Source organism: Phragmites australis, chromosome 10, assembly GCF_958298935.1.
Source record: "Phragmites australis chromosome 10, lpPhrAust1.1, whole genome shotgun sequence".
In the NCBI taxonomy this organism is placed as follows: Eukaryota; Viridiplantae; Streptophyta; class Magnoliopsida; order Poales; family Poaceae; genus Phragmites; species Phragmites australis.
Genome location: NC_084930.1, coordinates 28,993,352 through 29,008,835, shown reverse-complemented (window position 1 = coordinate 29,008,835; position 15,484 = coordinate 28,993,352). Strand labels below are relative to the sequence as shown.

The window sequence follows — 15,484 nt, the reverse complement described above, 5'->3', positions numbered from 1 at the left end:
GTGATATTGCAGTGCATTTCAGTGCCAATTCCAAATTGATTACTTGATCTTATTCACTATCAAACTCACTAGTTGTTCATACAGTTCAGTGCAACTTTCAAAGTGATAACATTCTTATATACACTGCTATTCGAAGCTATCTACAAACTTCCATGATGAAGCTATCTAAATACACTACCCTCCGAAGATATCTATATAGTTGCAACATGATACTTCCCTACACTATGGTCTTAACACTTGAGTGCCCCTTTCAAACCGATAACAGCGGGAGACCTACACTAGATCAGTTCAGGTTTGCAACACATGATAAAATCATAACACATGCCTAGTTCATAGTTCAAACATTGCATTCAGCTTCATAGTTCATACATTGCATACTAAACCAACTCATACATTGCATACTAAACCAACTACATTAACCGAAAAAGGCATACAAGCATCGGAACAATAATATCAAAAGGCTTGTTCTCCACTAATCGACACCATTTCACACCACAGCTGTACTCCCAAAATATCAAACGGCCTCTTCTCCACTAATCAACACCATTTCACACTTGTACTACCAAACACTCGACCTGATTACAGCCTCCATGAACAATCCGAATCAATCGACACGGCATCCTCCGTACTGGAACACAGAACCTCATCCGAGCTTCATTCAAAACAAAGGACGTCGTTGCCGTCATTGTCCATGGATCCTGATGCTTCATCTTCAACGGCCACTCTGGTACTGTCTGGCAGAGCAACATGGTTGGGCACAATAGTAACGCGCAATGCATCCTCCACTTGGAAAAAAGGCTACCCCAAATCCGTCGCAATGGCATCGACCTCTAGCAGTGCCATGTTCAGGTCCACAACAGCAGGGGTATTGTCCGGACTCAAGTTGTCATTCGCAACCTTCTTCAACGCGGTAGCCACCTCCTGCACATGGTCCTGCATCATCGACACAAACGCGGCAAGCGCTACAGCGTCCATCTACGACATGGAGTAGGGGATTCCATGAGCACGCAAGCCAAGTGACCCTACTTGCCGAGGCCGCCTTCTCACAGTGGCGACGCCCACCCAGCTGGCCCAAGCCGACCAACCATTCCCTACCCAAAACGGATGACAAAACCGGGACGAAGGCGATGTCAGCGGAGCCCTCGCCTTCCCCACCTCCCCCCCCCCCCACACCACCGGCGCCGCTCAGACCCCTACCCCACACGACAGGCCGCCGCCCCACCTTTCACTAGATCCGTGTTTGAACTTCCACACGCTAAAATCCGCAAGAGTGTGCTGAGAAATTTGTACCTCCCGTCGCCTGTAGTCGTCGCCGCCGCGTCGCCTCCGGGCAGGTCCCCGCTTCCCTCCACGCGCGCAGGATCTATCCTCCAGGAGCCAGCCGCCAACCTTCCGTCGCCACCCTCGCACGCGCCACCGCCGCCGCCCCTCATTTCCTCATCTTTCGCCCGAGCACGCGAGCCCAACGTCCAGACCCTTCCCCGCTCGCTGTCTCCGCGAAGGGAACCTCTCTCCTTTCCCGTCCCGCGCCGCGCCGTGATGGGAACACGTTGGAGCGCGATTTTGGTTCTCGTCGAGCTCGTTTTCCCATCACGAAGAGATCGATGCCCGAGAGGGGAAACCCTTGGGGTTTGTCTAATGGGCTAATGGCCTCCACAGCCATTGCATAGGCCAAGTTGTGCTCCTTTGCGCCCGGTGGCGTGAGAGCCACCTGACGATGCATCTAGTCCCACGCAATGGCCTCACCACGCCACCGTGTCCGTCGGGGACGGCAGGCGTCCAGGCGGCGCGCCGATGCTCTGCCTTATGTGTACGGCCAACTTACGACTCGTGTCAACGTGCGTGTGGTACGGAATATGTTAGAAGATCTTACTATCATGTTAGAAATAAATAAAGGGAAAACTCCAAATCACCCCTGAACTTTGCCTCGATCTCTAAACTTCACCGTGAACGTAAAAAAGATTGATTAATTCAATACATGGGTTGTTTAATTGATCCATTTTATGTCTAATTCAGTAAACAAAATAGACAATGGATGCCAAGATGATATTCTGGTTCATGGCTTCTCGGTAACAGAAATGTTTGTCGGTGATTCTTATGGGTCACAAATAAGTAATAATCAGCAAACCACCAAAAGTCATCGTAGCATTTCACTACCAGAAATGCTTTGTTGGCGACCCTTGCATATCACAAATATTATCCTCAAGCCCACGAAACCCATCATGGCATTTCATTATATGAAGTATTCGCAGTTATTGTACTTTTTAAAACTATCTTTGATTAAGTTGCTGGTCATATCAAGCTACCAACGGGTGCAGAGTTTACACATGAACATAACCAACCACAATATCATGAACAACTCAGCATTCAGTTAACACAACTCAGTATTGCCATGCACAACAGAGAAAGAATATGACACAGGCATGTATTGGTTATAAACAAGTTTCCGGTCCGTATGACAAAAACCTAAACACAAAATATACTTATTCTGTTTACACATTTACAAAGATAAAATCCCGGGGAAAAAATAAATGAATGAATTCTGTTACAATCAGTACAAAACATCTGACTCCCAGAAAGGTACAACAAAGGACAACTTTCTCTGCCGGCTATTTACACTGATGCACAAACATGATAATATTTAGCAGAGGATAAAACAAGAACCACTCTCAACTTTGTTATAGATTTTAACTTACACAGAGCACCTAAATATGTAGGTATACAGTTATTTGTTTGACCACTGGAATTCAATTTCCAGGTTCCTATTAGGACCGCTTTTGCTCTCGGGTAGCAAGGTATACTCACCAGCAACTGAACCCAGCATGACAACCCGGTCGATTTGGATTGTCACTTTACCAAATGATTTCTGCAACCACAAGTTAGAAAGATTGAGGGTGCAATCACAGTGACGCAAAGCAGAAAAAGAATTTTAAGTGATCAATGTAATACACCCTCCACTGATTTCTTACCTTTCCAAATTTGCTGTTGTTTTTGCAAGAGATATGAAGCTTCTGGCCTTTGGGAGGGCTGTCAAATGCCCATGCAAAGGCTTCATCCCATTCAGGTGTTGCGCCAGTTGACACAATCTGCATATTAAGTTGTGTAAGTTAGGTCAACAATGATTGCATGCAATAAAATTAGTGCTCAAAGCCATGTTTATTGAGAGGTGAATGACTTTTCAGTTATCACTAGTAAGGGAAAAATAACTGACAAATAGGTCAGTTCAAGGTGCACATTTTCATAAAGCAAAATCAACTGCTAAATGCCAATAGCGTTGATATGTTTTAGGATAGGCACCACCACAAAGGCACTAAACATTAGGAGTTATCGCAATTCATAGTATTGGTGATAATATTAGAGAGCGATGCAATAGCTTCCATTGTACGGCAGAAAGTTTTGTGAAAGAAAAGGAGAAGTGCAAACACTTCTATAGTTTGTCACAAATTCACAGTTTCTATCTCTGATCTGTCTGACTCGTTATTTTCTTTCATTGTGATGGAAACCTTAGGGAGCACATTTTAGGGTGCACTGGAATTTAGTATACTTTCAGATTATGACCTAATACACTCAAACCCTTAAATTTTAATATTTGGGAAGCCTAAGAATTAGCAGTAGGACAAGTGATGAAACAACATGCCTTAAAGCAAATTCCAGTTAGGCTAAGCACATAAAGCACGATGGAAATACTGTGCTCAGCACAGCACTGTCCGAGCTTGAAATGAGCCGTCAAATTGTGATCCAGTAGCTCACAATAGAAGTGGTGCCAACAGAAGACAAAAATACATGCCAATAAAAATAAATGCAGGCTATAGCAAGTTCTTTATTGTCAGTGTTAAGATAAATGACCTAACGAGTAGTGATGGACCAGTATCCCTAAAATGAGAAGCACACCAATTTTGGTATACCTTTGTCAGCCTTGGTGGATTATTTCCAAGAGTAAGCTTGCAGAATGCACTAGCATTTCCAACTGATTGCCTTAGATTGTTGCCACGCTTTATAGTAACTGTAAGTGTCCCAGGCAAGCACTGAAGAAGCAGTTCTGCCTTTTCTTGAAACCGGGGTGGACCAGATTGTATCAAGTACTGAAGTAGAGGAATAGCCTCAGAGGCAGCAACTGATTGAGCTTTAAATACTTCAGCTGGGCAAGCTGACCAAGCTTGCCTAAGAAGATATAGTGAATCCAATGCTGCTTCTTGAGTTGCCTCAGAACCAGTTTTAAGGGATGTTACAAGATGAGGAATGCATAATGTAGCAGGTTCAGTGACCCTCAGACGAGGGAAGTTGCTAAGTAAAGCATTAAGTGCTTTAAGATACTCCTCATTAGCACTTCCAGATGCCCATATATCCTTCTCAATCGAAGCTGCATGCGTAAACATCATTAGAAGCTGTATATGAAAATTTATTCCAGGTTGCCAATAGAAATATAGATTGCTTTGCAACCAAACGAAATACAAAAACACCTCTTTTGTGTAGTACTAGTAAAACATAATCTCGGATTGGAACTCGAAAAGTAAGCGTGAACTCACAAATGTCAGGACCTTGATTCCTGTTTGCTAGACATTACTAATAATTTACTTATATTTAGTACGGAATTTAGGTATTAACATCTTTACCATGACAGGTATATCACATAACAATGAAGTTAATATGCAAAATGAATATGAAAGAAACAAGAAAGGAATATTGTTTTACCAGTTATAACTCTGACTGTTTCACTGGTGGCATACTCTTGGATAGTGTGATTATTGAATAGAAGTTTGATAAACATTGCTGCCTGCACAGAAGTGTCAGGATTGCTTGAACTGATAAGGTCCAGCAGGACCTGGACACCACCAGATTCTGCAACTGCTCTCTTATTTGCTCGGCTGTACATGACTAGATTCTGCAAGGCGCAAATTGCTACCACTTTCATCTCTTCAGTTGGTTGATCTTCGAGAAGATTAACCAGAGCACGGCATGCTGCAACAGCATCAGTAGAACGAGCAAGAGCTTCGTTTTGGAAAAGATCTCCAAGAGCAAGAGCAGCAAGCAATCTTCCCTGTTGAGACTGTGTCTGTGGATCCAGAAGGTACATGGACAAAGGTGCAATAGCATTCTTAGCAGCCTTTGCCTCCCTTATTCTTACATTGTTCAGCAATGCCTCAATGAGTCTGGCAGCAGTTTCCTCGCATTGATGACTCCTCAAGAGATCCAGCAATGCTTCCACAGCACCACTTTCAGCCATTGCTTCTGCACTTGTTGAATCATCACTCTCTAATACAAGCAGGGCATTCAAAGCACCCACGACAGTGCTTTCAGTTCCCGACCTGAGCAACTGCACTAGTACTGCAACAGGTACCTCAAGGAAAAACTCAGTACTGTACTGCAAAATGCTAGACAAGACAGATGCTGCAGATTCCCACACAACATGAGGCAAAGGCGGGTCAGATTGCAACAACGCCTTGGACAACTCAAAAACACCACCCTCCTTTGCAATAGTATTTGGCCAAGCTATTGCAAGATTAGCAAGAGCTTTTATAGCTCTCTGCTGTAAATTTGGCAAACCTGATGAAAGAACTTGAATAAGAGGAGTAATGGCCTGCTCTGTTATTGTATCCTTCTGGAGGTGTTCTTCTAGAAGAAGATGGGATAGGAGTTCTGCAGCTAATTGTTGCACGGCTGGTGGAGATGAATTCAGTAAGGTAATTACTGGCTCAATAGTTTGCCGAGGTGTCAAGTTATAATCAGCACGGCATTCAGGATGCTCCAAAATATTCACAAGAACCTGCAAAGTGCTATACTGCCCTTCAGGACCCATGTCTGCCTTACATAACAAAGAGAAAAGAGGCCGTACTACTTTGGCTGCAGATGGACCTTTTGCTATGCTAGCATTGTTTGTCAAAATCCGAAGCATTTCTGTCAACGCGATGCAAAGAAAATCTGGAGCATCATGGAGAATATCGAGAATGCTCTCAATTACACCAGCCTTAACCATTTCCAATTTGCAAGCCGGTCTATCCTTTCCAAGTTTCACTAAAGCTCTAGCAACTGCCTCATGAAGCATGTAGTTCCTGCCATACAAAAGCCCAACAAGAGGAATGACTGCTCCATGCGCTGCCACTAATTCTGCCAGTTGCTCATCATCTAGAAGCCTGTCCAATGCACGAACCACAGAAAGCTGGGCTGGGTTAGCTTCACTAACCAGTAAACCAACCAGGGGTTCCACACAACGTGCTGCAGCCATTGTCGAACGGATCCTTGTATTTGCAAATAGAACACAGCATAGTTCTGCCGCATCTCCTTTCAACTCAGCTGAACAATCGGAAGAAAGAATCCGGCACAGAACATCCACTGCATTCATCTCAACATCTGCAACAGCAAGTGCCCTTGATGGATTGTCACAGAGCAGCCTAACAAGTGCTGATATAGCTGCGTGCTGCTCCCTCTCCATGCCAGTACTCAGAATCTCTACAAGTGGTTGAATAGCCTGCCGAGCTGACTCACTGTTCCTGACATGGTCAGCACAAAACAAGCTTTCTAATGCCTTTGCAGCACTGTAACGCGAATTCCTTCCTCCTAGACGAAGGACTGCGACAAGTTGGTTAACAGCACCAAGTGCTGACTCATGGTGCCTTATTTCTGCACTACTAAAAAGAATGCCCAGCAATTCAGTTGTAGCTTCTTCTGTTGCATCTTGTGGGCTAAGTGACAGGTATTTGGTAAGTGCTTCTAGGATTCCAGCTTCAGCCATTAGCAGCATGTTTGGGGGACAATCAACAGCTAATTGTGTCAGAAGACCCAAGGCCAAGAAAGGAGCACCAGGTCTTTCAGGAATGGGTTTAAGTAGATCAACAAGAAGAGGAATAGATTTTCTCGAAGTTGCACCAACCCTGATATCATCAACTCTGAATAGCCTCTCCAATGAAATTTGATCAGGATTAGGCACCAACATGAATTCCTCTGATAACTCCAAAAGATCAGCTATATCAACATCAGCACATCCAAGCAACGATATAAGTCCAATGGCCGCCCCAGAATTAGCAACAGCCAGAAGAGTTCCTCTGCTACCATTGCAAACCAGACTTGACAAAGCTTGAGCAGCAAAGTACCTATATGCTGGCTCATCTGACCTTAACAAGTTTGAGAGCACAGGAATTGAGTGCAATGCCGAGTTAGATCGAATTATCTCTCTTTCTTGGAACAACAAAGCAAGAAGCAAGGCACAGACCCATGAGATATTATCTTCTTCACCCTGACAAAAGCATGAACAAACATTAAGGGTAGTCGCAGGCTCGCAGCAATCGAAACAAACTGAACAAACTATATGTAGCAAGAGAATAAATAACAGGTAAGAAAGAAAATAAGAGAAGTAAGAATATGAGTTCCGACAGATATTTGCAGAGTGGATCTCCCATATGAAAACAAAGAATTTAGAGAACACCAATGTTAATCTGTAATCCAAAAAGATGCCTAACTTACAAAGGCGGAGTGAATATTATCAAAATGCCCAAGCGCTAGTCATGGTATCCAACCAATAAGATGAAAGAAATGCACAAAATCTAAATTTACTTTTGGTCCTGTCTGATTTTGAAGTGTTTGTCCAAAGGAGATATACTAACTTATAGTATGAATACTTAAATCCCAAATCAAACTTCAATAAGACATTTGGATGTCATTGCAGGAGTAAAATATATCATGAGCTCAGAAGAGTCGAACAAATAAATAAGATTGACCAGCACCGTATCTGTGCATAGACTTATAATGCAGATTAATGTAATCAAGGACAGAAATAGAAGCAGAATGATTAAGCCAACCAACACAATATATATTTGGCAACAATTGTGCACAGACAACACCAATCATTACGGCCTCAATCGACAGTAACATCCCTTAAATTCTATAGGCATAAGTAAACACAATCCCATGTATCATGGTAAAGCATCAAAATTTATTACAGGGCTCCAAGAATGGTAAGGATTAATTAAATCGGTGTTTCTTAGTTGTACAATAGACGGAATCCTTAAAACCAATTTGGTCGAACACGATAATCCAATCTATCAATACTTACTATAACTTGACCTCTTAGCTGGGTTCTCTGACAACTTGATTACTCAATTTATATAAGCATCAATGAGTTTCTCAAACCAAAGCTTCTTCCACAATATCACTTGGCAAATTACGTCATCGCCGCATTCAGCATATACATTAGTGTTGCTTTAACTTATTTAACGCTTACCAAACTAACCACCTACAATGTAAAGAATAAAGACAGTTCCAGGGAGCTAAGTAAATTTTAGTAGATATTGTTGTAGTTTGTGTATGTACTGTAAAAATACTGAAGCATAAGAGATACTAGCCACGTACCAACTAGCATTCATACAAAGGATTACGATAAGTAATGGAAAAAGTAACATTCACATACCACATATAGGAATGCATTTTGTGAAATCTTCTCGGTGAGCATTTCTACTGCTCCAGCTTCTAGGATTTCTGCTCTTGTTTTGCTGTCATGGCGAGAAAAGATGGCAAGTAGCCATAGTGGGATCATGTTGCCTGATATTACAGCAGTGCGGCACAAAGTTTCACCATTGCTGTTGTTTTCTTTGGAGTGTCTGGAAATTCTAATATCTGTTATGCTTTCACCACTTCCATTTTCAGCAGGCATGTTTGTCATATGGATCATACCAACTAAAGAATGAATCAGTTGAATATACAGGCTTGAGTCACCCAGAATCTCTATCTGCTTCTGACAATGCTCTTTTGCTGCACAAACAAGAAGAGCACATCCACCAACTTTAACTTTAAGCATGTTGGAGCCAATGACTCTCCGTGTGATGGATGATATGCAACCTGGTGTTTCAGAAACCAAACCACCCACAACATCATGTTGGTCGGAACAGAGTCTTGACACAACTTCTATTGCTTTATCTTGCAAGGAAGGTTCAGCATCAGCTATGCATGATACAAGGGGAAGTATAGTGTGGGGATTTTCCGCAAGAACTGCCCAGGGAGCCTTGGTGTGCCCACTTGATGCCTTTGATCTCGATAATAGAACCAGTGCATCAAGAACTTCTGATGTTGCAGCAGCTTCACCATTAGCAGCTTCCAAAAGCCCAGCTAGAGCAAGGACAGCACCAGAACGGTTAATAGTATCTGAAAGCAGCTGATTAATAGTTCGGCACTGTAAAAGACGAGCTATTGCTGCTGCAGCATGAGTTCTTCCATCAAGAGTTCCATCTCTTAGCACACATGTTACATGAAAGACGATTTCTTCAAAAGACACTTGAATAGATAATTCCTGATCAAGAAAAAGGTTTGCCAAAGCTCTAGTTGCTTGTTCTGCAACTTCAATAACTGTAGAATTGACAAGTGAGACTAGTGGAGCTAATGCATCCCGTCCAATTGCAGCAACCTCCTTGTTTTGCTTGATTGAAAGAAAAATGGCAGCAAGGCAACATGAGGCCTGCATTAGTATTTTGTCAGACTGCATATCAAGCAGCTTCATGACCGATGAGAGTGTCTTCACTGCAATCTGAGTTTCTCGCAGGTCCTTGCGGCAATGAAATAGACCAGCAAGAGCAGATGCTGATTTAGCCTGAGTCTCTTCCTTGGGTGAGCTTAGAATTTTGATCATTGTCTCAACCGCATCATTTGCAGCACTCCCTTCATGTAGAATATCATTAAGTGGTGCAACAGAAAGCAAGCTTTTCAAAGCATCCAGAACATAAACTTTTGACTCAGGCTGTTCACTTGTTAAGAGAGCAGATAACTGACTAATAGTTCCTGTATCTGACTTGTGAATGAGATGATTCAGTGTTTTAGAAGCTATCTCTTTGCCATTATCACTGCCATTTTTCAGAAGCCATAGTAAAGCAGGAACGGCATCAGCACTTTCAACACATGCTCTTATGTCTTCACTGTGATTGCATAAATTGCCAATGATGGTTGCTGAATCTTCTTTAGCTTTGGGAGATCCAGTTTCCAAAATTTGAACAAGAGGAGGTATACCACCAGCAGCAGTGATAGCCCATTTGCTCTCATCATTCTCCTTTGACAGCAGAGCAAGCAGAGCAACAGCACATTCCTGCTGCTGTTCTGAGGAAAGACCAAGCAAAGAAATCAATAGCTGAACACCTTCACGGCCTTGCAGAGCTTGCCATAGATCACAATCCTTCTTGCACAGAGCAAAAAGTGATTTCATGAGGTCATCTTGCACCTCAGTACCTGCCATGGTTATTAAACCAACAAGCAAGCGTTTAGCATCAGAATCTGCTAGTGTCTTGCAGAGAACCGGGTTACTGTACAAGCTAGCCAAAGCTTCGATTATGCGCTCCTGTACAAGGAAGGGCACCTTAGGCTTAAACTGCTTCAACAGTGTTTTCTCAATGACAAGAGGATCAGAAGCACTGATAGATTCTGCATTTGTGTCATATATCATCAAGGCTGAGGCCAATGCACCAAGAGTGTCTGCAATCTGTGCAGGTGAAGAGCATGACTCAAGACTTTCACCAAGGCTTGAGATTACATAAGATAAACCACCAGATATATTTGCTAATGCACACATTGCATTTTCTTGCAAAGCTTGAGCAGATTCACCCTGCATGAACTCTTTTGATGGAGCAATAGTAGCATTTATCAGAGCAGGAATCCCATTAGAATTAGCTATCTGACGCCTGGCCTCTTTACTCTGTGCAGAAAGGGACTTGAGAGCACCAGCAGCTTCGGCTCTAATGGAAGTTTCATTACCAGGACCAAGTAACTTCAGGAGCTGCTTTGTTGTTTCTCCGGATAAAACTTTAGAACAAACAGAAGAGTCTTCCATCATCAGAGAGCCAAGAAGATAGCATACATTTGCGAGGGTGTTTGTTTGTCCAGATCCAACCAGCTTTATAAGTATATCAACTCCACCGCATTGAACAGTTGCTGACCAAAATCCTTCTGTGTTTTTTGATAAATTCTTCAGTGCTCCAGTTAGCAGGCCATCCACCGAACTCTCATTCTTGAGACTAATTTTAAGTTGCTCCCATAGTACAGGAACAACATTTTCCGTTGAGAAAATCTTTGATCCAACATGATCTCTTATCCCACCTTGTGAAACTGCATAAATGGTTTTGGCAGCTGCAGTTTGGCTTTCGGCTGACTTTGACCTGAGAAGAGCAAGCAATGGAGGGATGCAACCACCAAGTAGAACTTTCACCCTTAGCTCTTCTTCCTTGCAAAGAGACCCCAGAACAGTGGCAGCAAGCATCTTAACCCCGGATGGTCCAGACCTAAGGAGAGATACAAGTATCGGAACAGCCTGTGAATGCGATCCAACAGCTCCAAATGCAGTATCACGTGTTTGAACAAGATCTAATAACTGCCTCAGGGAGTTCTCTTTCTCTTGAGCGGATGAAGAACTCTGCCGCAACTGCTCAATACACTGAGCAACGCTTGAAAGTGTCTCCTCATCCTCCACATTAACTCGATTCCTGCAAAAAACAGAATTATAAGACTTTCTAAACTTAACAAGAGATCTTATGTGTTGCATGAGCACAATTAGATATCAAAAAATTACAACAAAAAAATGTATGGTGTTAAAAGATACATGATTGAGTTATATTACTTAAAACATTTTCTGGAAATAAGCTGACAAAGGGTTTGTCAACAAAAGCATTCATGCAACCCAATGTTCATTTCAACACAAACCAAGAAATTGAAAAATAGCAATACCCATATAGGTAAATATGCACATAATCTATTTACTTTATGCAAGAGTGATAATTTCGCTGTAATTAGTACTGGTAAATTTGCATTGCTAATAATGTAATTGTAGCATAGCCTCTTAGTTCTCATATTTTACTTTATCAAATGTCTGCACTAAAAAAAGAAGAGTTATTTAATGTTTCCCAATAGTATTCTGAATTGGCTATTAGTATCTTGTAACAGCTAGTTCCTAGACCACTGTAGGCATATACTCCCACCGTTCTCTTGTCATCCTAGAATGCATGATACTAACAGATTTCGCATCAAGAGTACTTCAATGCCAATGTATTTTAAATATCTTTTGCTAACACATAATTAGAAAAACCTATGGACAAAGGCGTCTATAGGATAGTGGAGACCATGCTGATGCCCAAAGCAGTGAGTAAAAGAGAACAGACGTGGTAGCATCCATTTTCAAGAGTCCCAGTTCATCAATAGTTGAACAACATTTATCTGCTTTCTTTTATTACAAATCAAAACGAGGATATTTCACAAGGCTCAACGGAGTAATTTAGTTTTGCCAAGGCTGGAAATGTAAACTTATGTGCTTGAACAGTATGCTAGCATCTTCAAATCAATTATGTGTCCAGCAGCAGACCCTGCATCAGGCTATATCAATTTTGTTAACCTTAAAATGGTCCCAGTTTTTTTATAAAAAAAATAGACAATAAGAGGCTTGCGACAAGTGAAACAGACATGTTAGAGATCAATCTCCTGTCCTCATTTCAATCTTTTATCTACGAAATTTTTGCAAGCAGAGTCAATACTTACTTGCCCATTTTCATGACTGATAGAGGAGTTGATGGCTCTGAATCTTGAACTTTGTCCACATGCCTTTCCTGTTAATGGCACGGAAGCAATTATTATCAAGACTCAGTCCATGATGCAAAAATTAAAGGTAACTACTGAACGTTACATGAGCTCATATCTCATCGCAAAAAGCATTGGATGCCATAAATTCTAAATTCAAGGAAAAGATTACGCTCGAACAGTCAAAAGAGAGTACAATCTTAAAGGTTCTCAAATAATGGAAATAATGCCTTATGAAGTAGGTGCAGGTTCAAATTGAAGGATGTGTCAGATCAATCCCATGTCATTTTTTTTTCAAATGATAAACAAGATACAAAAGTCTGCCACCTCACTAATATGCGTCCAAGTTGAATGAAATCACATGGTTATGAACATTTCAATGTAAGGGTAGTACAGGTAGAACCAATTAAAACCATAACAATAATATTTCAAAGGTGCATATGAAAGTACTGTTCATTACTTAAGTTTAAAAGGAAAATCTTGCCAGCAAGAGAAAAATTGAAGATAGAAACAATAAGCACTTCTTTTAGGGCATCAGTGCTCTTTCCAATTATTTGGATGACTGAAATAAGTTTCTGGCTTATGCTGTGACTTGCTTAATTTTTCCAAGAAATTGCTATCCTGGGTATTCATAAAATCAAATTGCTGACATGACACATGATTTTATATGCAGAAAACAGGAGTGAAAAGGACAACAATGATGGAACATAACAAAGGAGAGAGAAAAAAGGTTGCATTTTCATCAAACACACAGCCGAAAAGGAGAACCTGAGATTCAGTAGTTCAAGATCATGCACAGAAGCAATAACGAAATGAGCAGCCATTTAAGCATTTTCATGAGCTTTCACTTCATCCAAGTAGCTACATAACATATAAGTTAGTTTCCATTTTTTTCCAATAGTCATATGTGCCAAAAGATAACATAATACAAACACATTACTTGACTGTTCAAGTTATGGCATTTGTATTATTTGCAGAACAGTTATAAGATCTGTTCAAGCCATTTTTACCATCACCTGCATTGAAATATACAACAGAAGCATGTTTTTGATAGTTTTGTTATGGACTAAAGGATGACACACATATTATGCAACAGCTTCTTAGTTCTCTGTCTCAAAAGTCAAGACACGGCTATTGCAAATTATGGCCCACACTCATGCTGATAGACCTAGTTAATTGGATTAAAAAAATACAGCTCCAATAAAACCCCAGTGCTTAAAATTTCACATATACGCAGGGAAGACTTTTCTGGAGTGGACTGAATACTGATCTCGCTTCCAAAGCATATCCTACAGTCTTATTGTTTATCCTTTCCTCCACAATGACCACATCAAAATCCCAGACAGACCAAACAATTCCTTTCAAGCAGCAAGACAGCAGAATTACGACTCGGGAATACTAAGAAAGCGACACGCTGGCACTTCACAAGCTCAGAACCAAACAATCCAGTAGGAGACCAACCAGATCTGCGACACCATTGCTTCCGCCATTGGTTCCATTGAACCGCCACGCCAAGGCGGCCGCCATTCTCAGCTGTTTAACTCCTCGAGCAGAGCAGAGGAGATCAGACTATCCGCTTCCTCAGTGCCAAGCTCTCAACCTGAAACCAACATAAGAGCGAACAATCTGCGTCAGATCCACCACAAGATCATCCAATCAACCGAATCATGCATCGAATGAACAGCAGATTTCGCCTCAGACTTAAGCAGTAACCCCAGATCTAACCATACACGAATACGACAGCTACTGCTACTACGAACTAAATCAGGCACTCCCAAATTGCAAAATCAGCAAAACAGCTACTGCTAATCGCTGAATTTGGCGGCAATCAGCCCGGGAGGTCTTCGCGCGCGCAGCTAGATCGCACGCCTCCGCTTCGAGACGCTCGCGACCCCGGAGCTAGGCGCTCCCGCACTTAAACCAGCTGCACTGAAGCAACTACCAACGCTGAGCCCCCGCCACACCGCAACCCAAAACCCTCTACCAAAAAACCAGAGAAAAAAACCGCGAAAATTCAGAGCGAAGAACGCCGGAGAGGGTGGCGAACCTCTCATGGAATCGCCGCGCCAGGGGGGGGGGGGGGAGATTTTGAGAACAATCTCACGTGATCGCCCCCTGCTACCTCGCGGCCGCAGATCCAGTGGGGAGGGAGGCGCCTATATACAGAGGGCGCGTCCGTCGGTTACTCTCTCCTTTTTTATTTTCTGCGGAATTTATTTCGCTAATTTCCGGGGCCTAAAAGGGGCGGCATTGATAAAGCAAGCGAGCTCTCCTCTCCCCCACTGCCGACAGTGGAAGTGGGCAAGCAAGCTATGGAGTGGCAGTTTTGTAGGATTACCCCTTACATATTAATGCTTACTGAACCCTTATCTCTATAATAAGGCATAAGTTAGTTTTTGTATCACCTATTTTTTTCTCATCTAATAAAAAAATTTAAAATTCTAATAATATACTGTCACACCCCAAACCCTAATCTAGTCATTAAGCATATATACATCATGACATCACGCTTCATGTTGTTAGTTTTGTTTTAAATACTTAAACATATTTTAAAAATATTACATAATTGGTCAAAACATGTTCCTACCGTACATAAGTATTGTGAAAATTATTTAGAAATAATTAGGAAGACACAAAGTCATTTAGGAAGGAGAAGAAAAGGAAAAGAAAAAAAGGGTAAAAAGAACGAAGGCTTTCAACACGTGAACCCTACACACAGTCTAACCGAGACTCCCCACGGTCTAACCATCAAAGCGCAGAGGTCTCACTTGCTCTCTCTCGTTCATTCGCTCCCTCACTCACTCCTCTTCACCAAACCGCTAGAGGGAGAGGCGACCACGTCAACGGGGGAGATAAATGGAGAGGACTTCCCCGAGCTCTTCGAAGGCTTCTTGAGCTCCTTCCCGCTGTCTTCTTTGTTGGAGACGCTTTCACGTGACTTCTTCCACCT

The 15,484-nt window shown here is 42.1% G+C and overlaps 1 protein-coding gene across 1 annotated transcript; it reads right to left on the bottom strand.

Moving 5' to 3' along the window:
• Window positions 1-2,402: 2,402 nt before the first annotated feature.
• On the bottom strand, window positions 2,403-14,851 carry LOC133930599 (protein CELLULOSE SYNTHASE INTERACTIVE 1-like). Its single transcript, XM_062377273.1, has 8 exons — window positions 14,582-14,851; window positions 13,996-14,134; window positions 12,496-12,563; window positions 8,402-11,450; window positions 4,693-7,231; window positions 3,906-4,360; window positions 2,970-3,086; window positions 2,403-2,866 (listed from the first exon to the last, which is right to left on the bottom strand). The coding sequence occupies exons 2-8, from the start codon at window positions 14,059-14,061 to the stop codon at window positions 2,726-2,728; spliced, it is 6,435 nt and encodes a 2,144-aa protein (XP_062233257.1). The 5' UTR covers window positions 14,062-14,134; window positions 14,582-14,851; the 3' UTR covers window positions 2,403-2,725.
• Between the last annotated feature and the right edge of the window lie 633 nt (window positions 14,852-15,484).

Coding starts and splice junctions, on each gene's coding strand:
- LOC133930599 (XM_062377273.1), bottom strand. CDS start 14,061: ATGGCGGCCGCCTTGGCGTGGCGGTTCAATGGAACCAATGGCGGAAGC. Junction 4,361..4,692: donor AACAGTCAGAGTTATAACTG/GTAAAACAATAT, acceptor TTACGCATGCAG/CTTCGATTGAGAAGGATATA. Junction 2,867..2,969: donor ACAACAGCAAATTTGGAAAG/GTAAGAAATCAG, acceptor TTGTGGTTGCAG/AAATCATTTGGTAAAGTGAC.